Raw genomic sequence first — 26662 nt, 5'->3', positions numbered from 1 at the left:
TATAACCTCATTTCTAAGAAGTCCTAGGAACGAGGCCTAGAACTACCAGAGTTAGCTTTCGGGGGTGATAAAATAATGGCAGGGGTATTCGCAGGAAGTGGGCCTGACCAAGGGGTGGAAACGGGCCCCCCTTGGTATCGGCCCTGCAGCCAGCCCAGAGGTGCCCCTGTCTCGGCTCTGGCCGGTCAGTCTGCAAGGGCATCTCTTCCACCTCCCACTGCCTTCCTCCCTCCTTCACTCTGAGCCTTTATTGGGCTCCTCCTGTATGCTGCCCTGGCTCCGCTCCTGCCCACGCTTCAGGGGTGAGCTTAAGGCCTTCCCGACTCCCCACAGATCAGGGGACCCCCTGCATCTGCTCTGCTCTCAGACCTCTGCACCCCTTCCATTGCCTGGCTTCTCGGTAAGACTGCGGGGGAGAGGGGAGCCCCGTGCGCCTCACCACGGTGTCAGGCCTCACCGCCCCCCTCTCCACACACCCACTGGGTGCTCAGGGAATATTAGTGAGATGGATAAATGCCAGACTCTGTGAGTTCAGTTCTATGTACCCATTTTATCTTTCATTCCAAAAGGACCTGGAGATGCGGCTCTGAAGTTAGCCTTTTAAGGGGATCGGCCAAGAAAAGTGTCAGCAAAGACAGGGTGACCATCAAGGTAGCTGGCTGTGATATGACCCTCCTACAGCAGTGAGGGGTCAGCAGGCACCCACCTGACAGCCTGGAGTGACCCACTCTGCTCACCTAAGTGACAGCAGAGAAAGCCCTAAAGGGGCCCATCTGCAGGACTGTCCCAGGAAGTCAGCCAGAATTCTCATTCTTGGAGAATTACTGTCCCCAAGAACCATGCTTGAACTGCCCATCTTGTTTTCTTCCTGATTCATACAATCCAACATTTCACCCTCAACTAGATGATGAGCTTCTAGAGTGATAGGAATAGCAGTGTCATTGCCGTTTACTGAGCACTTGCTGTGTACACGGCACAGTGCTAAGCGTTTTCTACACAGTCTGGATGTATCTGCCCAGCAGCCCTCAGGAGAGCAACGTCACTAACCCCCTGTGCCCCCCGCTCAGCAAGCCGCGGGAATCGCTGTAGGTCCGACAGCTAAGCATGATGGGCATTTCTTTGTCCTCCTCTGTAGATCCTAGGGGGTATCTGGGCACTTGGGAGGCATTTAATAAATTCTTCCACTTCGCCTGAGCAGAACGGTACAAGTCCTTGCATTTCTGGTAACAGAAGTTCCCACCTGGGTCTCACATTCTGAGCAACCATCTGAGCTGGGCCCTGGCCTTGACAGAGTTTACTGCCAGCTCCAAAGCGCCCTGGGACTGCTGTCCTGTGCCAGCCGTGCTGAGGGAACCCCGAGGCCACCAGCACCTAGGGCAGGTGTGGGCCAGCATTCTGGGAGGGGAGCTGAGTCTGCTGCTAGCTAAGGCCCTAAAACTGGAAATCGAGCAGGTTTTGCAAGAATGGCCGAAGGGACGGCACTGGTGCTTCACTTCTGCTCAGAGTGACTGCAGAGGCCGCAGAACGTTGGGCCTTCTCTGCATCTGCGCTCGGCGGTTCTCCCCAGACCTTCCTCCACTCACACCCTCCCTTGACCCTCTGTCCCCGTGTGCTCTCTGCATCTATTTGTGGACACGTTTAGTAAGAACTCTCGGGTTGGATTTCATTCAGGTTCTCAGGCCGATTCAAGGAAGGTCCACTTTATTGCAATTCTTCACAGAAACGGGCCCTTCCTGCTTGGACACACGGCAACAAGACTGTCATTTCTTCTTCAAACCTTGTGTACCGTCTTCCTTCTGTTAAGATGATTTTTAATCTGTTGGTTTCACCCTCGTGAAACCTCTTTTGCTACCCCAGCTAATCCCACAAAACATTTATTGGTACAACTGACTCAAAGATAAAAGGGTTATGGTGGGAACGGAAATGTATACCTAAACTAGCATTGCCACAGTTTCCCGTGAACTCATAATCCCCGGAAACCAAACGAGCACTGGAGGGGCAAGAAACTCGGTGATATCAGCCAACATTCATGTAATTCTCAGAACCAAGAACCATCTAACACGTGTGTTGTGATCAGCCTTATTCCACAGATGAGGAAACTCGAGTGGTCACAGACTAACTTAGTTAGAAGAGGTGGGTGAGGAGTACTCATCGCACAAAGAGATCAAATGTTTCAAGTTTAGTATATTGTTTATGGCCTAACCAACCCCCAGGAAAGACACATTATCATCTTTTTAGTTGCCAGTTATAACAAGTTCCGAGAGAGGAGAGTGAGCTGGACAGGAGTCAGATGGGGTCCCTAGAAGGGGCCCAGCCAACCGCACTTCTCCCAAGGATCCCCGGGACGGCCGTTAGGAGAACAGATTCCCTCCTGGGGATTCTGCTGCAGCGGCTTTAGGGACCTGGGATCTGAGTTTGCCAAGCATCCAGCTGATGCTCACGTGCAGGAGAGTCTGAGAGACGCTGTCCTGGATAAACAAATATCAGAGAGTCACACAGCTCGCTCAAAGTCAAGACCCCTTGTGCAACGTTAGGAGCCCGGCCCGGATGGACCCACGAGCTCCAGACACAGCGATCTTCCCTCTGGACCCCGGGAGCTTCGGAAGCAGTGCCGTCCGTCCTAAGGAGACGCAATGGATCCAGCCACTCCACACACACGCGCTCATGTCTACACACTAGAAAGCCCGCAAAAGGGACTCAGTCACAAGATGAATCTCACGGATTACCCCTTTACTCAGCACACTTTCAATCAGACCACCTGTTGCTTCGCAGACAAGGGCAGACCAAGGACTTTCCATGGCGCAGTGGCTCATCACGGGCCCCCACCTTTCCAACGGGCGAGGAGCTCGGGGTCCAGACCCATCGGAGAGGCCCAGTGAGCTTCACAGGGAGACAGGCCACGCCCAGCACCTCACACGTCCCTCACCCCAGCTTATCTCACTGGCCACAGCACAAGTTTTGTATTTGTCTGCTGGGAAATCTACTGGAAAGAACTATTATTAGACATATTTATTTTATCAAGGAAAATATGCTCTTAAAATGTTCAGGAAAGGATTTTGCCTGGTTCCCAAGAAACAGCCTGACAGACTCCTGGAAGAACATATACACTATATACACACACACACGCACACACATATATACACACATATACACAGGCATTCTGGATATGTTTGTGTGTATATGTATGTATATAATATGTAAGCAGTATTCACAACTGTGGTAGTAAATGTTTTTCTTTCAGCATGTTTTTACACTAAACTTTAATTAACCCTTCATTTTTCAATGGCAGAAGATAACAAACATTCTACTGTTTCTTACGCTTTAATGCGCACATGAGCAGGAACCTTGTTCAAATGCAGATTGCTACCCAGCAGGTCTGGGTGGGACCTGAGAGTCTGCATCCCTAACCAGCTCCCAGGTGATGCTGGCAAGCCATGGACCACTTTTTGAGTAAAAAGAAGTCCAGTTTGTGGTGAATGACCATCTTCATCACACGGAAAACAGCAACTGTCAAAGATTAGAATACATAAAAGAAACAAATAAAAACTATGTTCAGATTAACTTACTCTTTCTTAGATAATCTCAGAATGGATTCAGAATCCATACGATGCCTCTGGGCCATAATTGTAAACAAGTTTCACTCAATTTTATGAGAGCCATTTCAGAGAACAAGCTGATAGACAAATTTTGACTTGAGAGGAAGAGGCAGACGGCAGCCAGGGCTACAGGTGTCCTGTTACTACGGACACTCTGATCCGTGGGTAAATGAAGAAAGCCCGGGTATATCAGATCACACCGACCTCTCAAAGTCGACTCTGCCAGTCTAGAAATGATTAAAATTTCATTCAAGCACATCCTCTTGGAACTCGTGGGGAAAATTCCAACACCAATATTATTCCAAATATTCTGCTATTTGGAGCTTCGCCCCACTCATTACTTTGTTTGAATATCTGAAATAAGTCTACGAATAATTATCCTCACTTCAAAGGCTTAAAATACGAAACGGTCCCTAAACTGTGCTGGTAATAACTAGAACACAAATGAAAATGGACATGCGTAATACAGGTGCTGTGAAGGATACAAAGAAATACAGGGAACGATCCCCATGGGGAAGGAGCCCCAGCTTTTTAGGAGCAGAGGCCAAACCTGAGTAACTACCAGAAAGGGCGTCAAAAGTACCCCCACAAACGGCACAGGGTATTTAAACGGTGCACTTAAAGGATGAGGTAGTCAGTGCAAACCGGGGAGGTCGGATTAGAATCGACCGTGCTGGGATTTGAATCTGACCTTGAAGGACAGAGGATCCCAAAAGGCACAGGAGAGGAGGGAGAATGAGGGAAGGTGTGGTGAAAGGGAAAAAAGTGGGAACAGAAGTTACACTTGGGTCACATCTCTGTGCCAGGCACCAAGCCACTTGCTAACAGGTGGATTAACTCATTTCACCCTCCAACTTCTCCTGCGAGGTTGGCATCATTACACCACTTTGGTGAACCACGGATGGAGACGCAGGTCACACAGCTGGTGAGGGCTCCCACGGGAATTTGAATCTGGGTCTCTGATACCCAAGTCAACAATCGGTTTTCTCTAAACCAGCCTTCCCGCAGGTGCACACCTGGCAGCGCCCTGCGATATGGATATGAGTCAGGAAACAGAGACTTCAGTGGTCAAATACACTTTGAAAGCTCTTAGGATAAATAATACTAATAACATTTCAGATATGAGTTAACGTTTATTGAATGCTTCCCATGTGCCTGGTTAAAAACGGCTTTGTTGTTGTTGTTTTATCAGCGGGACCTCTCAGAGCCTTTAATGTTCTAACGTGCATTGAGAATTTCCAACCTTATGCGTTGGGGAATAATATTAATAATCCCACGTAAGATGACATTGATCGTGCAGACACATAATATTAAAATAGACTAACTGGAAATGGGCTGATGGGCTTCAGTTTAAGTCATCATCTGCTGATGGACAAGCTGATGCTTCAGACACCATGACAGGTGACTGTCCACTCTTCCCTTTAACCTCCAGATAATTTCATCAGAATACACAGCTCTGTAATAAACTCTGTGTGGCCCACTGAGCTTGGGACCAGGGACAGAGGGTGGGGAGGTGGAGAACGCAGCTTCCCCCAGGGTATTCAACAGTTGGCTCAGTGGCGTCTGGTCAATCACCATTTGAAATATCAAGAGACGAGCGTTCCCAACAGGACACCAGTGGAATCCCTCCTGCCCTTTATCACACCGGTGATCATAATTGTTCTAATTTGAGGGTTTGTAAATCTTTGTAAACTCTAACTGTGTCAGTCTTGAACTACCTGTGCACTGCCCCGCTCCCACATCATGTTGGAAAACATGTTCAATAAAATAAATAGTCCTGCTTTCGCTCATGTCCTATTAAGCCCACGTTGCTAAATCTTTCTGTGTTTTTCAAATAACACAACCCCACCATTAAGCATTTGGTGATTTTCCAAGTCACGTTCCCATTATAGTCCTGTGACTAGTTGGGCCCTTGAGAGGGGATTCGTGCGGCCTGGACGGAGTGCTGTTCTCTGCCTTGGGATCTCTGAAGATCACGCATCTTATCTGTACACATCCTTGGATGACAGTGAGAGAAATACCAACCCATTTTGCCATCATCCCACATGTAAGAAACCTTTGAAGAAGTCACGTCCAGAATTTGGTGTTTGACAGGATGGAAGGAAGGAAGGAAGGGTCAATAGTACAAGACAGTGAGGTCAAGATCACTGAGGTTTCCAACCCAGTCACCAGGAAACCTGAAAGGAAGTTCTGGGTGGAAAGACAGTAGAGGGGAAAAGTCCCTCGGGAACTGGAGTGCGGGGCTCTCCGCAGGAAAGAGGTTAGGCCACAGAAGAGATGCCAGTGCTGCGTCAAGGCTCAGCTGCTGCTAACAATAAACATGTACTGCTTTGTCTGTGGTGCCCTCTCTCTATGCCAAGCACTGTATTAACTACTTTACACAACAACCCTGTGGGGTCAGTATTGTTAACCCCAGATGAGGAAGCAGGTGAGAGAGGCTGAATAATATGCTTGGTGTCATAAAGGCAGCCAAAGGCAGAAATGAAATCCAAGCTTGTGGTCTTACACTAAACTATGTGCACAGAAAAAATGGCTCACCCTGTAGTGCCTCACTATTAAGTACAAGCACCTGCAAAAATACCACGTATCAATTCTACTGTAAAAGCTAAACAAGATAGCCCTGGATGATCCACCCTCCTGATTGATCATCCACTATCTTTAGTGGAAACTCAATTCCATTCAATAGCCAGGACTTAACTATGATTAATAAAGTACAGAGAGTACAGAAACTGTCGTGTATTGTATAACATACAAATTAAGTATCTTATGGCATGCTGACAAACAGCAGTTAGTTTATAATTTTGCAGCCTTATTATATGTTTGAGAAAATCATTAGTTCCAATGTTTTGTTTCCTGTCTTCTCCTCTGTCCAGGAATCACAGGCTGAGAACAGGGTGATGGCAGCCTCAAGATATTGGTTTCAACAGTTGGAAGGGTGAGGATGTAAACTGGTGCAGCCACTGTGGGAAACAGTATGGAGATTCCTCAAAAAGCTAAAAATATAGCTACCATATGATCTGTAATCCCACTCCTGGGTATATAGCCAAAGAAAACAAAAACACTAATTCAAAAAGATACATGCACCCCAATGTTCATAATTGCATTATTTTTACAATAGCCAAGATATGGAAGCAAGCCAAGTGTCCCTCAAGAGATGAATGGGTAAAGAGGATGTATATATACATGCAATGGAGTATCACTCGGCCTTAAAAAAGAATGAAATAATGCCATTGAAACAACATGGATGGACCTAGAGGGTATTATGTTTAGTGAAATAAGTCAGAGAATGACAAATGCTGTATGATATCACTTATATGTGGGATCTAAAAAAATAATACCAATGAATGGATATGCAAAACAGAAACAGACTCTCAGACATAGAAAACTAGTGGTTATGAAAGGGGAGGGAGAAGGGGGAGGGGCAAATAAGGGATATGGAATTAACAAACTACTATGTATAAAACAGATAAGCAACAAGGATATATTGTGCAGCACAGAGAAATATAGCCACTATTTTGTAATTACTTTAAATGGAGTATAACCTATAAAAACATTGAATCATTATGTTGTACATCTGAAGTTAATATTGTAAATCAAACTATACTTCAATTAAATAATTAATTACTTAAACAATTTTTTGAAACCAACTGGATTACCCAGAGCTGCTCTGGCCTCATGGCAGGGCTGCAGTAACTTTTGTAACTTCTTCCCACTGGAGGTCACTGTTACATTGGTTCCAGAGAAGAGCCTCAATTTGCTGAGAAAAAGAAACTAGCCCTTTTTTATCTATCTACCCAGTCTGGCTGCATTTGCATTAAGGCAGTGGTCTCCAACCTCTTTGGCACTAGGGACCAGTTTCGTGGAAGACAATTTTTCCACAGACGTGGGTGGGGGAGGGGGGATGGTTCCGGGATGATTCAAGCGCATTACATTTACTGTGCACTTTATTTCTATTGCTATTGCATTGTAATATATAATGAAATAATTATACAACTCACCATAATGCTGACAGGAGGCGGAGCTCAGGCGGTAATGTGAGGATGGGGAGCGGCTGTAAATACAGATGGAGCTTCGCTTGCCTGCCCCTCCCCCCACCTCCTCCTGTGAGGCCCAGGTCCTAACAGGCCACTGACTGGTACCGGGCCAAGGCCCGGGTGTTGGGGACCCCTGCATTAAGGAATAGAACAACCAAACAAAACAATCACCCAAGGTGAAATGTATTTCAGATAATGTGAAGATAATACATACAAACTGTCCTTAGAAAATTCATTAGAGGTGGTTTTCAAATACTTAATGTTTAAGTTCTGAAAAATAAATTCCAGTTAAATGGTCTACAAATAAACCTAGCTCTCTGTTTCATGCATTGGGCTAACTAATCCATTCAAAAAGAGGTATCGAGGTATATAGTTGCATAACTTTGGGCAAGTTCCTGACCTCAGTTTACTCATCTGCAAAACAGAGATGATAATTATACCAAATTCATGGGATCCTTGTGAGGATGAACTGGGATGCGAAGTGCTCAGTGCAGTGCCGGGAACATGACAAACACAACGTAAGTGCTAGTGACCCCCACTGTCATCCTTAGAGCTGATCAAAGTAGTGCCCACAAGGTTTACATGAGTTCATAGCCGTAAAGTGCCTAAAGCAGGGTCTGGCACACAGTGAGGGCCATTTACATGTTTGTTAAATAAAATAGATAAATACATAGACCCCAGTTTAAAGCATAAATCCTAAGTAGGTAAAGTGCAAACACAGCCTTAAGAATATAGAAACTTGCCTATATTATCGTATCAATTCAACATGCTCCTTCCGGAAGGTTAGGAAGAAATGAGACCTTACGCTTGTCGTTATCCATTTTTAAATTTCGAAATAAGTAGAGATCACCAGGTAGTCTAAAGGAAGACCCTAACATAAACATCTCTGTGTAGGCGTGTTGAGCTGCAGACCACGTGTACCCTTCAAATAAATGATCTCGTTTCATCATATTCTACCTCTCTTTGAGATCATCAGTGACCATCAGTAAGGGAAACTGCTCTGGTCCTTGGGTCTCAAGTGTCTGCCCTCCAAACGGAGTTGCATTCGGCAACGATTACTGGAAATTCTTCATTCAGTGGGAGCTCAGTGACTCTTCACTGAGTAAGTTAATATAGAATCTAGGCACAAAGATTTACGAGAATGCTTAGACTCCGATACAGGCTGATTAAATGCGTTTATATTCCTACTTCACCAAGTACATTCTTAAGGAAACCTGGCTCTTTAAAAAACGAAAACTAGGGCTTCCCTGGTGGTGCAGTGGTTGAGGGTCCGCCTGCCAATGCAGGGGACACAGGTTCGTGCCCCGGTCCGGGAAGATCCCACATGCTGCAGAGTGGCTGGGCCTGTGAGCCATGGCAGCTGAGCCTGCGCGTCCAGAGGCTGTGCTCCGCACCGGGAGAGGCCACAGCAGTGAGAGGCCCGCGTACCGCAAAAAAAAAAAAAAAAAAAAAAAAAAACGAAAACTAAAGCTTTGAGTGTCTGGTGGTGAAAAGTGTTGTGGTTACTAGTACACTCTGGTGCCACGGCCTGATTTTGTGTGGAGGTGCCAACAGTTTTACCCACCACTGCCTTTTTGTCACTAGTGCAGATGTCAAGGCAGTGCAAAAAGCAAAAATATTAGAATAGAACAGAAAATAGTTTTGACCGTGCAGGCCTCTAAAAGAGTCTTAGGGTCCCCTGGTGGGTTCAGGGACCTCACTTTGAGAACTGCTGGTCCCAGGGAAAGACAGAGCTGGACACCGTAGATTCATCACGTGTTCCCCTTGGCTGGTCCAGCCTCTCCTTCTCTGGACCATTTGTGAAAAACCCCGGGGCTGTTGGGACCCTCCTTAGGGTTCAGGCTGGACAGCGTGATAAGTGTCTTCTGAGGCCACACCCGTGGTGCTTTCTAAAGCTCTCTCCCGAGAACTGTAGAGGCCTGAGAGATGCAGGGGAGGGCCAGGGCCTTCGGCAGATTCTGGGAGACTTGGAAGCTCCGTGTAAACTCTTCACTTCCTGCTATCTCCCCTCCTGTCCCCTGGCATCCGAGGGAGCTCAAACCCCTTTCAGGTTGGGGAAACATCCTGCAAACCATATATACACTGGACTCAAAGACACTCAAGCTGGACGTGGGTCCCGGAACTGATAGGTGCCCTGGGACAGGCCTAGGGTAGAGCAGAACCTGCCAGGGGTTGACAGTCTGCCTGTCAGATCTCCACAGTCAACATCCCAGGGCTCCGCCTGTGCCCTGGCATACCCCAAACAGAGCACAACTCAACTTAGAATCATATGGCTGGAAAGGGATGCACCATCATAAAGTGTCTACGTTGTACAGAAGGTAGAGACCTTTCTTTGGGACACAGAAAAAAAAATTTATGAATTAAAATCTTGCCTTTATAATTCATTTCTACACTTACTCCTATCCTAATTTAGTTTGGATAAGCCCTAAACGGTGTAAAAAACATAAGGAAAGGAAAGGTGACATCCGTGTTCACTGCTCACACTTGGAATGCAAACCCTACAAGCTAAAGGTCCACTAGACAAACCAGAGGTTGGGCTCACACACCCCTCACTTCCAGCCCGGTCTCTGCCTCTTTTCAGAATTTCCTGACTCCTGACCACGGACCGGGCACCAGTCTGCCCCGTCACGACCTGAGCCTTCTAACGGGCTCCTTGTCACACAGACCCCAGCTCCCAGCTTGAGGCCTGGGGTGTTGCTCCCAGTGCAGCAGCCGGGGAGCAGGGAAGTCAGGCAGAGGGGGCACCAAGGCCAGAGGCCAGGGCCCGGCTGAGGGTCAGCCACCCTGCGAGGGGCCTGCAGGCCCTCTGCCCGCTGATCCAGGGGTTGCCCCGTGGCTGCTGTGCCGGGTCCGCGTGGGAACGGCCAGCAGGAACTTGACAGCGACCTCGCCTAGGGTGGCCCAGCCCCCTGTGAAGAACGCGGCCTCTGACCTGGACGTGGCTGGATGTGGGGAAAGGACAGTCTCTCAATGCAGCGACCCTGGGACAGGCCCCCTTTACCTCTCCTGGGCTTTGAGTTCCCTCACAGAAGGACCTGGGTCAGCTGACCTCCAAGGTCTCTCGGGAGCTATGCTTCCCAGGCCCCTGACCTCCTTCAACATCCCATCCATTGCGGAAACACCACAGTGGCCTGCGCTGCTTGGGATCCCGGGTGCTCGAAGCCGGGAGCCACGCTCACGCCGCAGGTCTGGGCTGGCAGCCTGTCGATTGCACACAGTCAATGGACTAGCCAATCAGATGTCTTTCCCTGATCAAAAGTTGTAAATGACGGGTGCGGTTCACTCGCACGCAACTGAAAATGCTGGGGGTTTGTCACCCTGCGGACGGCCCTTGGAGTGGCAGGGGGCGATGCAGCCTTCGGGACTCCCCTGTTCCACACCCCCGGGCCCCACCCCCGCTCCCACCCCCACTCCCTGAAGTCGATTCCCAGGACAATCCCAGCATCTGCGCTCGAGCTCCTGACTCGGCGCCGCTTTCTTCTGGGACCTCAGGAGCAATGGCAGGGAGAACCGGGGCCAGCACGCGAGAGGCACTGGCTGAATTTGACCTGTTAGGGGGTCTCTATGTGTCTGTGTCCAGAGCGGAGACTTTGGGCCTCTCTTCTCTCCACTGCTGTCTGCTTATCGTCCCCCTCCATCTTTGTTATCATCTCTATGTTTGGGGCAGAAAGTGAGAAATAAAGCCCAAAGTGTCCAGTGGTCCAGGACAAAGACCTGGACACAGCGCCCCGAGGCCAGTGTCCAGCGGCTGACGTGGCGTCACCTCCTTACTAAGGGTTTGGGGTGATTTTCGGTTGTGAACTGACAAACCCCTTTTCAAATTTATATATGTGTATGTTATTGTGTATTTGAAAATCTAGAATAAGCACATCAAAAACATGATTCCAGGGACTTCCCTGGTGGCGCAGTGGTTAAGAATCCTCCTGCCAATGCAGGGGACACAGGTTTGATCCCTGGTCCGGGAGGATCCCACATGCCACAGAGCAACTAAGCCCGTGAGCCACAACTACTGAGCCCCCATGCCACAACTACTGAAGCCTGCCTGCCTAGAGCCCCTGCTCCGCAACAAGAGAAGCCACCACAGTGAAAAGCCCGCGCACCACAACAAAGAGTAGCCCCTGCTCGCTGCAACTAGAGAAAGCCTGCGCAGCAACAAAGACCCAAATGCGGCCAATAAATAAATAAATTAATTAATTTAAAAAAAAAACATGATTCCACTTTATTCTTGCTTTTGCTAAAAATTTTTAATGACTTGATATGTGAAAATATTAACTAATAAGAGTAAAAGTAATATGTAGATGTAGCAAAAATCATGAAAGGGGTGAGAGAAAAACTGAAGTCCGGGAAATACTGATAGATAAATGTGCTTTTTACGACCATAATGTCTTGGGTAAGTGGATCAGGACACAGTTTGCTCAACTGTATTTAGGAATTTCATTACCAATATGATAATCATTTTCTTACGTAGGAACACAGACGTGATTTGCAATATTTATATATTTTGCTACACTGCTTTAACTTTGAGAGAGAAAATAAGATATTTTTTTCATATGACACCAAATGACATGAAGCTAATACAACTTTAATTATTCTGAGAACCTGAAATGACACAAACATAAACTGGGACTCCCAGAATCTCCCAGGGGCAGGGAGCTGCCCCCAGGATATTGGGAAGCCTTTTAATTGTTTTATGTCCTGAATGGAGACCGACATCCAGATAGGATTCTCTGATGCCCTGAAAAGGCAGCTCCTAAAACTATGCACTTGTAGAAGCTTCTAAGACAAGAGGTCACGCACATTTCTAAATAATCATTAGCAACAGAAAAAAACAAGAGGATGTGTTGTACAAACTGATTTAAGAGACATTTTCTTTACAGTTAAAAAGTTACAAAAACTTGTTTTAGGGGACTTCCCTGGCAGTGCAGTGGTTGGGAATCCGCCTGCCAATGCAGGGGACATGGGTTTGAGCCCTGGTCCGGGAAGATCCCACATGCCGCAGAGCAACTAAGCCCGTGCGCCACAACTACTGAGTCTGAGCTCTAGAGCCCGCGAGCCACAACTACTGAGCCTGCATGCCACAACTACTGAAGCCCGCTCGCCTAGAGTCCATGCTCCGCAAAAGAGAAGCCACCACAATAAGAAGCCCATGCACCGCAACGAAGAGTAGCCCCTGCTCGCCGCAACTAGAGAGAGCCCGCGCGCAGCAACGAAGACCTAACGCAGCCAAAAATAAATAAATAAATAAATTTACTTTAAAAAAAACCACACACCCAAAGCACTCCTAATTAGCCCAGCTACCTGTCAGCCTCTCCTCTGGGAAACACTTGGAGGCCACGTCTCATAGCCGGGGGAGTAACCCATTCTTTTCCACGTGCAAGATGAAAGCGCACAGTGTTTCTCATTGGAGGCGTGTTCAACAGCCAAAAATGATTGACGCTCGGGCAACAGCAACAGATATTGTGTCAGGTGCATGGACAGGAGCAGGGCCACCATGAAAGCCTGACTCCTTGAGTTCTGGGTCCTCTGAGCACCACCAGGACGAAGAGCTGGTAGTTTCTTGTGTGTTTTTGTTTTGTTTTGTTTTTGGCCGTGCCACGTGGCATGTGGGACCCTAGTTCCCTGCCCGGGGATCGAACCTGGGCCCCCTGCATTGGAAGCGCGGAGGCTTAACCACTGGACCGCCAGGGAAGCCCCCATGGTGGTTTCTTGTTGAATAAGATATAAATCAGGCGTTTATATGCAGGTATAGGGATATATCACCCAACTCCCCTGCAGAAATTTTTAAACCATAAATTAATGCATTTTCAATACAGGGAATATCCAAGGAGGTAAAAATTAATTCTTTAGGAGGGGTGAGAAAAATCTTACTCTTTTTATGTGCAAAGCACAGATACACCTATAATACATGAACATGAATACAGTGCATCTGTGGTATTAAGGTTTCGTGGGAGGGGTCCCTGGGATGGGGGAGATGGTGCTGAGGAAGATGGGAGGCACTGCTGTCAATCCACGCCCTGTGGGAACAAGGATCCAAAACGCTCCCGGTAGTATTTGCTAAACTCCCTTATATTGTCTTAAAAATAATTCATCTATGCTAATTGGTAAAAGAATTAAATATGTAGAAAGAACTGATTTCCCAGATATGAATACCCTCTGTTGGGAAGAGCTAAAATCCTTAGAATCTGAATTCTTTCTCCACTGTTTCTCCACTGTCTGGAAAACAGAATTCCACTGTTTTCCTGACAGAATTCCATTCCTAGAACAGCTACGGCATCACAGGAAAGGCATCATGGGGCAACGGTTCAAAGGAAAAAATCACGGAAGGTCGTGCTCCGTAGCTTTGTCAGAAGAGGTGATCACTCTTCAGACACTGCTTTTGCACAGACTTCTTTATAAGGGGAAAGGATGCTTTGCTGTTGTGCCGTTTTGTTTTCCTAAGTCACATAGAGGTAAGAGAAGAAGAGATGCTGACGTTATTCTGAGCTCTCAAAGACAAAAATAGTGCACGTCAGGAATGGCTGTCTCCAGATCCCCGAAAGTTGGTGGAGAGGCTGACATATGAAGTGTGCCACCTGCCTCTCTTCATCCCAACCCCCAAGGCGGCCGTCCTGGGCGAGGATTGAGACGGGACATGCCTCTCCTCTGCAGGGCAAGCCCACTCCCTGGCTGGAAACACTCAAATAGGACAGTAACACAGATCCGCCACAGTTGAAAGTGACGATGTTACTACCTGCGTGTCCTCAAGGGCAGGCGCCTGTCTGCGACCTCCCCGTGTCATCACGGACCGGAGCACACGCCAGAGGATGGGAGACGAGAGAAGGCACACGCTGCCTACGATCCAGACGTCTTTTCTTCTAAGTGATAAGTCCATCCCCGAGTGCCCTCCCCTAACCCAGCGCGAGCACGTTCCCAAGCAAAACTCTGCTCTGAGCAGGAGGCGTTGCCCAGCCGCAGGGTTCTGCAGGACCCCAAGGGAGACGCTTCCAGTTACACCATCAGCGGGTAATCTGCCTCTTTAAAAGGAGAAAATAGGATGGCCCGTGTGACAGATCTGAAACAGGTGCAGCGGCAGAGGGAGACGGGCTGGCGACAAGTGACACCCCCGAGAATGCGCTCGTCTCCAGTTCAAGGACAATTAGCACCACGGAAACTGGGCCGCCGCCAGGGAGCTTTCTCCTGCCCTCGCGGTCCGACACGCATCCCTAAACATCACAACCCCTCCACCCGCAGCTACGCTATTTTGAGATCTAAGTTATAGTCACTGTGCCTGCCGCCGATGGTCCGATTTCAGAGCGGTCAGGCAGGAAAGGCCACCTGCTACTAAATGTGCAACTGCCGTCACGCTTGCCCCAACCCACTCTAGCCTGTTCACATCCTGTCGATGACCATCTTGTTCTGTTCGGTCTTTGGCGCATTTGGAGCAGCGGTTGAACATTCCAGGAGCTGTGATCCCGCCCCCTCGGGGCCGTCCTCACTTCTGCCCGATAGCTTCCCTTCCTCCCCTCGGGACCACGCCTGGGGGTGGAGGGGAAGGGGCTAGGGGTCTCAGGAAGGCAGGCGAAACCAGAGGACAGGAGATGAGCACAGATAACCCCGGGCACAAAGAGCAGGGATGCATACAGCAGATGGGGGCGGGTCGGGGAAGGCGGACGGACCCGCGGGGATTTGGCCTCCGGTTGTCTGAGAACGGAAGCTCCTTGGTCTTCCATTAAGCAAATAGAATGTGTGTGTGTGTTTGTGTGTGTGTATCAAAACAGCAAATTAGATCTGAGGGAAATGCAGCACAGGGCTTATTTATATGGGTAATAGAGAATGAACAAAAGAGGAAAACCTGGATTGATTGTGTAAAAGTAATACTAATTACAGTTATGAGAGCCGTTATCATTTACAAGTTAATGGTACATACACAGTAGCTATTAAACTCATCACTCATATGTGCCACATTAGTTATTTAAGTTTTACTTTATTTCAACACCATATTATGTGGCTTTAGATCTAGTTTATTATAGTGTATCTGCTAAAAGCCTTTAAAATTCTACACTATTTAGGTGATTTTTTTTTTTTTTTTTTTTTTTGCTGTACGCGGGCCTCTCACTGCTGTGGCCTCTCCCGTTGCGGAGCACAGGCTCCGGACACACAGGCTCTGCGGCCATGGGTCGCGGGCCCAGCCGCTCCGCGGCATGTGGGATCTTCCGGGATAGGGGCACGAACCCGTGTCCCCTGCATCGGCAGGCGGACTCTAAACCACTGCGCCACCAGGGAAGCCCTATTTAGGTGATTTTGAACAGCCTTTGGAATACAAAAGAATGAGAAAAGTCATCTGAAAACAGAATTAAAAGGAAAGTTGGAAAACAAAAGGAACAAAACATAGTATAAAAGTAGAGTATGTTGAATTTAATCAATTCAACAAAAAATAAAGCAGAGGAAAAGAAGGAAGAGAGTTCAAAATAAATCCAGGGGAGGAAAAATGAGTGAAATAGAAAAACCTGGTTAAGAGCAGGAAAAGAAGAAGAATCTGAGCTTCACCAAACTATGTTAACAAACATAAGTTGTTGAATGCATAGATAATTTTTTCCTCTTAGGAGAGAAAAGACTCTTCTAGAAAGAAATTGAGCCTCAAGCCTTCAGAACAGTTTGCGTGTCACTCGAGTGTCTGAAATTCAGTGTAAATTCTTGTCGGTGCACTGCAGGGAGGGTCTCGACTACTGTTACCTGAGCTAAGCTTCTCAAGGAGAGGAGGGGTAAAGAGAAAGGGGGCCAGGTGGGAAAATGGTGCGAGCACTTTCATGGCTCCTGGAGAGGAGGGTGTGGCGCTGTGAAGGTGCCCCGTGGCCCAGCAGGAGACCGAGCCGAGCCAGTCCAGCTCTGTCTGCATTCCGGAGGACATCCGAGCTGCTGGAAGGCCCTCCTTGCCCACCCCTGCCAGGCCTGCTGGCCGCCCGTGCACCCACCCACTGGGCGAGCGAGGGCCTCCGGGGCCGGGGCCTGGGCCTTGGCAGACACAGAGAGAAGAGCTCCGTGCCTCCCGACCGTGTGCCCGTCCGTCCTCCACAAGGTGAGACAGAGAGCCAGGGAGATTGCCGACATCTCTGGGCCTTGAGCCATTTACCAAGAAGAAACTGAATGGGACACATGGTCATTCCTCCCCACCTTCCACACAGCAGTGACCGCAGGGTCCACGCCAGGGCCCAGGTGACACAGGGGACATCAGACCAATCGCAAAGGACGTTCTTCTAGGGTCTCTGAGGAACAACATTCTCAGTGCTTCCCTCAAAAATATCCTAAAATATTTAACTTCCCAGTCATTTGATTTCTAATATTCTGGAGCGGTTCATCACAAAAACAATTCTTCCTAAAAATGTTCATGTTTCTGCTAAGCACCATTTCACTCTTTAAAGATATGGCCTACTTACAACAATTATATCACAGAACGTGGAGAAAAACAGTCCTGGAAACATAATCAAATTCATAGCAACTATTGCAAATAGTTGGTTATTTCACAGTTATCCTGTAAGAATATTGTGTCTCCTCTGTTCTACAGAAATTAGTGAACAGAAGAGGAAACTCTTCTGTTCATTCATTTGTATTGTAAGCAGCTCTAATGAGGAAGCCCTCATATCTGACTTAAATTTTGCCTGTGGAAGTTTCTTCTTGGTGTTTGCTGAACAAGACGTTAGCTCATCAGGAAAGCGGAGGTCTCAAAACACCCATGTTTCAAGCTGACTCGTTTCTTCTGTCCAGTACATTTTACACGAGTCCTCCGCCCTTTATGTCTAACGGCTTTAGTTCACTGTCTGTTGCATCGTTAGAAATGCCCTTCCTACCTGGACAGGGGTTTTCAGAACAGGAGCCAGACAAAGAGGGACGTATCCCAAACCTACCTAAGAATCACTTGCTCTGATTATTAAAAATAATGATCCCCAGCCCTCAGCCAGAATGCAGGACTCACTTAAATAGACCTGTTTGTTCCGCAAACATTCTTGGTGCCTATTCGGTGCCATGACCAGGAAAGCAGCCAAGAACGCAAGGTGGAGTGATGTGACGTCCTGACGTCGAGGAGGGCATCCAGAGAAGGGTGACAAACGAGCTCCAAACAGTTGCAGGGGCTAGAGCGAGGCCCATGCAGGGCGGGCAGGAAGGGTGCTCCATGGATGGTGAGGGAGACCCAGCGAGCTCAGACAGGGGACGGGGTGTGGCTGGCCGACACCTACTGAACGCCTACCCTGGTGACAGAGCCTGTGCTGAGTGCTTTACATACATTCAATGTTCCAACAGCTACGGCCCCACTATTCAGACAGGCAGCCCCAGGGTTGGTTTAGTAACTGCCGAAGAGCAAGTGGCCAGAATGGGGCTCTGCACGAGGTGTGCCATCGGCAAGGGCTTGTCCCTGACTCTGACCGCCACTGTCAACAGCGAGGATCTCAGGGTCTTGAGGAAATTAGAAACCTCTGCAGGGCAATTGTGGCCCTCGCAGTGCTTCTCTGGATTTCATGCCCAAACCCATCCTTTTAAACCATCCTTCCTAAGAAATGTGTGTTTCCATACGTTCACCCTCGTAACCTGTAAACCAGCCACCAGGCTGAGGAGCTGCCTGCAAGGGAGAGGTGCACGTTCAAAGGCCTCCTGATGACTTACTGCACCCACCTATACATAAACCTCCATGAAACAAAATGGAAGTTTGCCTGTTCATGAAGTTTCCTTAACTCTACACAAGTGACCAAACAGAATCGGAAAACGGTCGTATAAATGGCAACAGGTATTGCTTTATGTGAGAAAAGATAAAGTAGAACTGACACTTTTCAGGAGACTAAATTAGCACAGTTACCTCACTCTTCCCAGATCTCGAATCCTGTTCACTAGAACTTTCTTCCAGAATACACTTCACTTTCTCCACCTCTTCCATGCACTGAAAAAAGGCCATTTTCTCCAGCTGGTCACTGTGGTAACACGTGTTGATTTCTTCCAGCCTCTTCACTTTTAGCATCTTGGTGGTGAGTCCGACTAAGTTCCTGTCTGGTGTGTGGTTTTCGTCCCCCTCCGTCTCCGATTTGTAAATCAGGACGCAGCCGTGACTTTTGAGTCTGCCTTCCTCTTGACTGCAAGGAGGAGAAACAGAGTTCTCATCACCGACGCACACGTTTGACTCTGTGGGGAAATGACCACTGGGAATTTAGAAGTCGCTTCTATTTAAACAGAAGGGACCCAAAATTAGGAAGAGAAATGCAATTATCAATACTGAGTTTCAAATGCTGGAACTCTGAAAGGAAAAAGGTTTATTTCCCCACTTTTTTCTACAAAAGCAAACAGTAAGAAGCCACCTTAAGTTTCACTGGGCAACTACAATTTTCCCTCATTACCTAAAATAAGTGTTTATGTTAAGTTTATGTTAAGTGGCTGGTACAAGTATGGGATACAAAGTTTCTCTGGGTTTAACTGGATTTGCTGGTTTTGCTCCTCCTGGCCCTGGTGGGAAGAGCTTGCTGTGTAAGGAAGGGGCTCCCTGGCGCTCCCCCCGGGAACTCTGTGCCCTCGGAGGAGTGCTCTCCATCAAATGAGCCATTTCCAGAGCCCCTCTCTGCCTACATCTTAAAACGTTTGGTGTTTATTTTTAAAAGAACTTTGTTTCCTAATAATCCTCTCACATAGATTAAGATTCCCAGATACCTTTCCTTGCATCCTCATTAGCAGCTAAGTACCAAAGATTTCACATCCTTGTGCTTTCCTTGAAATACTTCCCTTACAAATGTAGGTGATACATGTTCTACTGCTCTGATACTAAAGATCTATGCGTATGTATGTGCCTGTGCATCTCCTGATCATTAGGGGAGACTGATGAGAACTTGTGGCCGGTTCCCTCCTGAGGCCCCCTGCTGGAGATTTTCTGGAAATTGCTTCTTCCAGCTTTTTCTCAACTTGAAATCATCTGTAATTAGCTCCACAAAACGTCATCTTTCATTTTCTCAACTACTAAAAATAATACCTTGAGTTACAAATTATTTAAAATCCAATGCTCTACAAACTTCTACTTAACCACACAAAGACCTTACATTTAAACACACTAAAATGTAAGCAGGGTCAGCCAGAGCTCTGTAAAATACACTACAGACTGTCATCAGTGTTCTTACAAGTTGCCCTGAAAACAGTTATTATTAAAATAAGGATTTCATGGCTACGTCTAAGACAAACTACAACTAAAATCTAGTATGTAATTGTAGATGGTATTCAAGTTGGCTCAGGAAGCCACATAAAAATTAACATATTAAAACAAAAGCTTGGGTCCAAGGTTTAAAAATTTTGCAGAGAAAATATTAAACGTTAAGCTCTACCTGGAGTTTGGTACAACTTGTTGTTTAAGGTGATGTAGAAAGACAGAAAATAAGAGTAATTACCATTTATAGGAGGACATGCTGGGGTCCAGACCATTCCAAGTGCAGAGTATAAGTTCCAGCAGATAAAAGGGAGTTTGCAGAGTTCAAAACAACTACACAATTCCCTGGTAAAAGTCTTGACTCACTGTCAGAGTAAGTCTTCTGAAAAGACAAGTGTCCACTCTGAGAGGAAGTATCCTCTCTCTCAAATGCCACTTTGAGCCCCTGTTTAAACTCAGATGGTCCTTGATCTCATGTTGCTCAGCTGTTGCCTTCTTAGTCAGATGGGGAAGAATATTAATTTTAGACACCAGGCTTTTCAAAGCCGATGGCTCCATTTCAGAGGTCAGGTAAGGAGAGGACAGACCGTAACAGTGGATGAAATATCACCTTCACCTTCTTGTCCCGTCAGGGTGCCAATACTCTCAGGACTACAACGCTGCGTTTGTCTTTGCCATCAGACGCCCCGCTCTCCTGCCCGTTTCAGACTCAGCATTTAGGGCATGCTTCCAGCCAGAGGGTTTAGGTGAGGGAACCGCACAGCCACCTTTTTTGCCCACCTTACACTTTGAACACATCCAACTACAGTAGGAGAGAGCTTCTGATGGCCAAAGCACTCCGCAAGTCCTTAAAATTATTTGCAACATCTCCAGCTGTTTACAGCTGCAGGGCAAGTTCAAAGGCACAGGCCTGAAGGGGAGTTACAAGAACAGTGATAAACTCTCCCTACAAGCGACACCCTGCCTTCCCCTGCCTTCCATCACAGGCCAAGGAAAGAGAATCCAGTGCCGGCAAACCACCTGCCTGATCCCAACAGCAGTGGATGCCTAGATTTATTGAAGTTGCATAAAGCCTTGATTCCCCAGAAAATCAAACTAATAATACAAGCGATCCTGCAATTCTTTAGCTTTCACCTCTTCAGAGCCTTTGCCAACCCCTCCACTCCCCAGCCCAACACCAGTCTCTAGTGCCCTCTTGCTTTTCCAAAAAAAAGTCCTTATTTTTAATTCAGATCAATGTATTCCATATAAAATAAAAATACGTTTTCATTTTGAGCAGCATATAAAGAATTATAGCAAGATCTTTAAAAAGCCAAACGTTGGGTATTTTTCTAGGATTAGAGAACTTGGCCCTTCAGGAAGAATACCTAAACAATATTAAGTATTCGTGAAAGATAAACTATGTGACCCAATTGTTATGAAAAGACTGAACTTATGTGAGGTTATCAATTTTCCTTGGAGTAACTGAACTGTGAAAAAGTACTGATAAGGTGACCAGTCCCCACACCCAAAGAAAACCATGTGTATGGCCTTCGGCTCATTTGACAGTACCCTCTACCCAGACCATGCAGTCAGTGGAAGCAGACTTTCTGTCCCCTCAGCTCCAGCAAACCAGCCGCAGGCTCTCATCAGCCAGAAGTCAGCAGAAACTGCTCCTTGGCATATTTCCTTAATAATTTTCTTTTATATTAGAGTAGTTTAGGATCTACAGAAAAGGTAAAAAGTGAAAGGATAGCAGAGAGTCCCCCTATGCTCTGCACCCAATTTCCCGGATTTTTAACCTCTTACGTGGGTATAGTACACTTGTCACAATGAATGAATCAATGCTGATACATTATTATGAGCTAAACTCCGTACTTTATTCAGACTTAATGAGTTCTTCCCTAATGTCCCTTTTCTATGTTGGAATCTCATCCAGGATTTCATATTCCATTTAGAAACTCTAGGATTTATGATGGATTGGATACAGGGAGCGAAGGAAAGATGGTAGGCAAGGATGACTTTCCATAGTTTTTCCTGAGCACGTGAAGGAGAGAGTTGGCAGTGACTGGGATGGAGAAGCTCATGGGAGGAGTAACTCGGGGGGAAATAGTCAGACCCTCAGTGTTTGACAGGTCTGTCAGACATGCGAGTTGAACAGGTTGTGATACAGAAATCTAGTCTTCAGGGGAGAGGTCCAGGTTGGAGATATAAATTTGGAAGTCATCACATGCAGATAAGTTTCATGCACAATATGCATTCAATAAGCATCTGTCAATTGATTACTAGAGAGAAGGTTTTTAATTATGTCTACTTGTCCTAACGGAAAAGTCAATTAAAAGAACCCATGCTACTGTCTTCTAAACTTAAACGACACTAGTGCAGTTCTGCTGTGTCACACTATGTCTAGCTTCTGGCGTCACAGAGGACAAGCAGCCTGGTACAATACTGACACCAAGGAAAACAGGTGATGCACGCATACCCACCGTGGTCCACCCACCCAGCCTCGGCACCCTAAGTCCATACCCATAAAATCATTGGAACATCTTTAAAGATGCTCTAAGGCAGCGGTCCCCAACCTTTTTTGGCACCAGGGATGGGTTTCGTGGAAGACAATTTTTCCAGGCACCGGGGGAGGGGGGGATGGTTCAGGCAGAAACGCGAGCGATGGGGAGCGATGGAGAGCGATGGAGAGCGGCAGATGAAGCTTCGCTCGCTCGCCCACTGCTCACCTCCTGCTGTGCGGCCCCGTTCCTAACAGGGACCCCTGCTCTAAGGCGTGGAAAAATTCACAGTGAGGCTAGAAGCAGCCCCAGCGGTACTTTTCCTGGATTGCCCTCATATTTTGGAGTTGCAAACCTTTTTTAAAAATACTAACCTCAGGGGCTTCCCTGGTGGCGCAGTGGTTGAGAGTCCGCCTGCCGATGCAGGGGACACGGGTTCGTGCCCCGGTCCGGGAGGATCCCACATGCCGCGGAGCGGCTGGGCCCGTGAGTCATGGCCACTGAGCCTGCGCGTCCGGAGCCTGTGCTCCGCAACGGGAGAGGCCACAACAGTGAGAGGCCCGCGTACCGCCAAAAAAATAAAATAAAAATAAAAACGAACCTCAGGAAAACAGCATTCCAGAGAGCCATAGAAATTGTGATGCTTTTCAAGAGACGTTGACCAGCAAGAGACCGTTCTGTCATAGGAGCGGGCGAGGCAGGCATTGCCAGTGACTCTGTGTGCTGGTCGGCGTCCAAAGCAGCCTGTACAATGCTAATGGTTGCTGGGTGTGCACAGCATTCGGAACGTCTCAGAACAAGGGCTCTTAAACGTCTACACACACAAGTGGAGCAATCTTCACAAACACCAAAATGCAGGTGAAAGGCATCCCTGTTATCCACATAGCTACTGAATTTTCTTCCTTTCAAAAAGCACCACTGAGTATGATTGGTAAGAGCAAAAATTGATACGCTGCCCTTCACCAAAACTCACAATCTGCTCTTCAGGAGACACCATTGGAAAATGGAAAGACAAGCTACAGACTCGGAGAAAATACTATGAAATCATTTTGATAAACGACTTTGATATTTGATAAACGACTCATCCTGAAAGAAACTCTTACAAATCAACAATATGATGACAACCCAATTTTACAAATGGACAAGAGATTTGAAGGCTATCTTACCAAAGAAGATAAATAAAAGAATAGTTAATATGCACATAAAAAATGCTCCGAAATCTGTCATTAGAGAGAGGAAAGTTAAAATCACAATGAAATAACATTTCACACCCGCCAGAAGAGCTATAATAAAAAGGCAGCAGAAGGCAAATGTTGGTAAGGGTGTGGAGTCACGGGAACCCTCAGCACACATGTCAGAGGGAGTGTAAAATGGTGCAGGTGCCTTGGGAAATGGTTCCTTAAAAAGTTATTCCCCATATGACCTAACAATTCTTCTCCCAGGTATCTTCCCAAGAGAAATGAAAACATTTGAACACACAAAGCCTCGCATGCAAATGTTCACAGCCGCATTATTCACAACAGCCCCAAACTGGAAACAATCCAAGTGTCCAGCAATGGATTCAGTGAATGGAGAAAGGTAATTGATATATCCATTCAAATGCAATACTACTCAACAATAAAAAGGAATGAAGCACTAATCCCTGCTACAAGCTGGATAAACAAAAACATTGTGCTAAGAGAAAAAAAGACCATATACTGTAAAGTTCCATTTGCATGGAATGTCCAGAAAAGGCACATCTATAGACACAGGAAGTAGATTTAGGTTGCCTGAGGCTGAGAGCAGGAACAGGCATTAACTGTAAACAGAATCTTATTGGGGTGATGGAAAGGTTCAAAAACATTTTGAACAACTCATTAAGTTTCCAAACACATAGTTGAATGGTACACTTATGATGGGTGAATTTTATGATACGTAAATTACACTTCAATAAAGTAATTAAGAAAGCAGAAAACCCAATAATATGAATAATGAAAGGTAAACTTGTTAAAAGAAGAAAGAAAAGCACCAGTGAACAGTTTGTGGCCGGCTGTTCCAGGTGACCCAGGCTGGATCCAAGGAGTCATAAATCATACCCGATGCTTGCCGGGTCACCTGGGGCCAGAGAAAAGGAAGAGGAAACGGTGAGTGGGAAAAGAGTTAAGACTCCCACTCTTCTCTTCTCCGGGTAGGAATACCACATAGTGTGTGGCTTTGTATTTAGTAGAAAATGAACAGAAATTTAAAACTAATTTCTACCTCTTACTTTCTACTTGGAGATAGGAAACTCCAAGGCAGGAGGACAGTGATGAACATTCAGACTTGTTTACAACCTAGTTGATATTAGACCCTTAAAATATCCAAGGGACAGTGAGTAAGTAGCTAAATTTTGTGTAATAAAAAATGAAAATAAAATAGGAGGATTGAAAACAACTAGATAAAAATATAGCTGGGGCCACTTAAAAATTAGTCTCCTCAGAAGTACTAAACAGTGTTTTCTGTTCATTACTTCTATAATGGTTGCACAATTTGTTCATCTAATCATAGCCTTTTTTACCTTCTTGTAAAATGTAAATACATGTCACTGAGTTAATATACTGCTTAGAAAACGTGTGATATTCAATAGGAACAAAGTACACGGTGCAATCCTATTCATAAATTCATAAATACATTTCCAAAGCTCATATGACTTTTATATAATTATTGTTAGATATGTTTCCTTTACTCTGAATTATTTTTTTAGAACTTAAAACCTGTAGAGAATTTGCATGAACAATACAATGAATATCAATACACCCTGCACGTGGACTCACCAAATGTTTGTTTTCAATATTTGCTGTCTCTCTCTTTTCTGAGAATAAGTTACAGACCTTGTGAAACTTTATCCCTAAATACATTAGCATATGTCTCCTTGAGAACAAAGACAGGATCCAACCAAAAATCACACAAGCACATTTAGTTGAGATGTCGTTTTAGTCTCTTTTCATCTATTCAAGGAACAATAACCCAGTCTTTTTTTTTTTTAACCTTTCATGGCGTTGATATTTTTGAAGACTTCAGACCAATTTCTTCATAAAATATCCCTCAATTTGAATTGCCTGATTGTTTCTTCATATTTGGAACCAGGTAAACCTCTGATCATGAAAACCACATCAGTGATGGTGCGTCTTTCTGGGAATGTCTCAGTAGGTGGTACGTGATGTAGCTTGTGTCATGATTCATATAATTTGGTATCCTGATTCAGGTGGTGTCTGCCAGATTTCTCCACAGTAAAGTTACCCTTATTTCTTTTGTAATTAATAAGTAATTTATGAGATTTTTATGGGTATCCTGTTCCACAACAGTCTATCACTCCATGACTTCAGTATCTATTCTTGCATGAATCAGTTATTACCACAGTGATTGTTAAGTGGTGATTTTCTAATTCTATGATTTTCTACATTTATTAATTGGTATTATTCTATTAAGAAGAGTTCTCCATCCCCATCCTGATCCCCGACCCTATTTAGTATCATTTCTAAACATGATACACATTCCCTGTGTCAGTCATGTTGATGCTCAAATTGTCCCAGATTTGGTCAATGGGAGCACCTCTGTACTTCTGACATATCACTATTGTTCTGGGGGGCACTTCCTTGCTTTCTGGCATAATGAGATGTTCAAAGCTCACTGTGTAATTTTCCTGCCCTGTTTCTAGAATCTGCCATTTCTCAGAGAAGCCCTGGCTCCTTTTAGGGAAGAACGGTATTTAGAAACCAAGACCAGGGCAATGAGAGTGCTCTTTGCTACTGGGGTGTCATTGCTTCTAGTCCTTCCAGTGGACAGAGCTGGAAATATAATTTTTTAAAATCCTGAGCTTCATTCTTATAGTTTTCTAATTCCAACCCAGCACCATAGGATTCTCTCTGATCCTTCCGCCATTACACAAATGTACCTCCCTTCCATTAATTCATTAAGCCTGAAAATGAAAGAACAAAATAAAATGCCTGCTGTAACGTAAAATTCATGCCTCTGTTGAGATTATTCTAAACAATTGGGAAAAGTGAGAGTATTCATGCCCAAATTTTAAAAATTCCATTCTACAGCATGAATCATCATTTTTTTTTCCAGTTGGAATTTGAGGAAGGGTATATTTATGTTTCCATTCTTGAGAATGCTTTTCTACCTTCTAAATTGGAAGTGGATTTTACGAGCTAGAAGAAGCTTATGACAGGAACAAGGCATGAAATTACAGAAGTGCAAAGCCCAAGACGTGCTCTTCTGACCAAATGTTGGCCTGCTTTTCCCAAGAGGGTAAGGTTCAGTAGAGAAATTTTCCATGGGGAAATGCTACAGCAGAGAGGGTAATAGTGGCTGAAGGGGAGGTGGGTGAAAACTCCACATACTCTCAGGTTTGGGTTATTTCTTATTAAAGGTAAAAGT

The 26662-nt window shown here is 46.0% G+C and overlaps 1 protein-coding gene across 1 annotated transcript in view; it reads right to left on the bottom strand.

The window, feature by feature from the left end:
* MYLK4 (myosin light chain kinase family member 4) overlaps positions 1-26662 on the bottom strand; it is a gene marked incomplete at its 3' end in the record, with an annotated part of 89771 nt that overhangs the window by 50358 nt on the left and 12751 nt on the right. Inside the window, exon 2 of the mRNA XM_081247586.1 lies at positions 18456-18726. Within this exon, the coding sequence (XP_081103712.1) occupies positions 18456-18614 (159 nt within the window). The 5' untranslated portion in view covers positions 18615-18726. The remainder of the gene's footprint in view (positions 1-18455; positions 18727-26662) is intronic.

The sequence above is a fragment of the Mesoplodon bidens genome, assembly GCF_964165515.1.
Source record: "Mesoplodon bidens genome assembly, chromosome: 10".
In the NCBI taxonomy this organism is placed as follows: domain Eukaryota; kingdom Metazoa; phylum Chordata; class Mammalia; order Artiodactyla; family Ziphiidae; genus Mesoplodon; species Mesoplodon bidens.
Note: the sequence above shows the minus strand (reverse complement) of the source record. Positions and strands in the feature narration are given on the sequence as shown.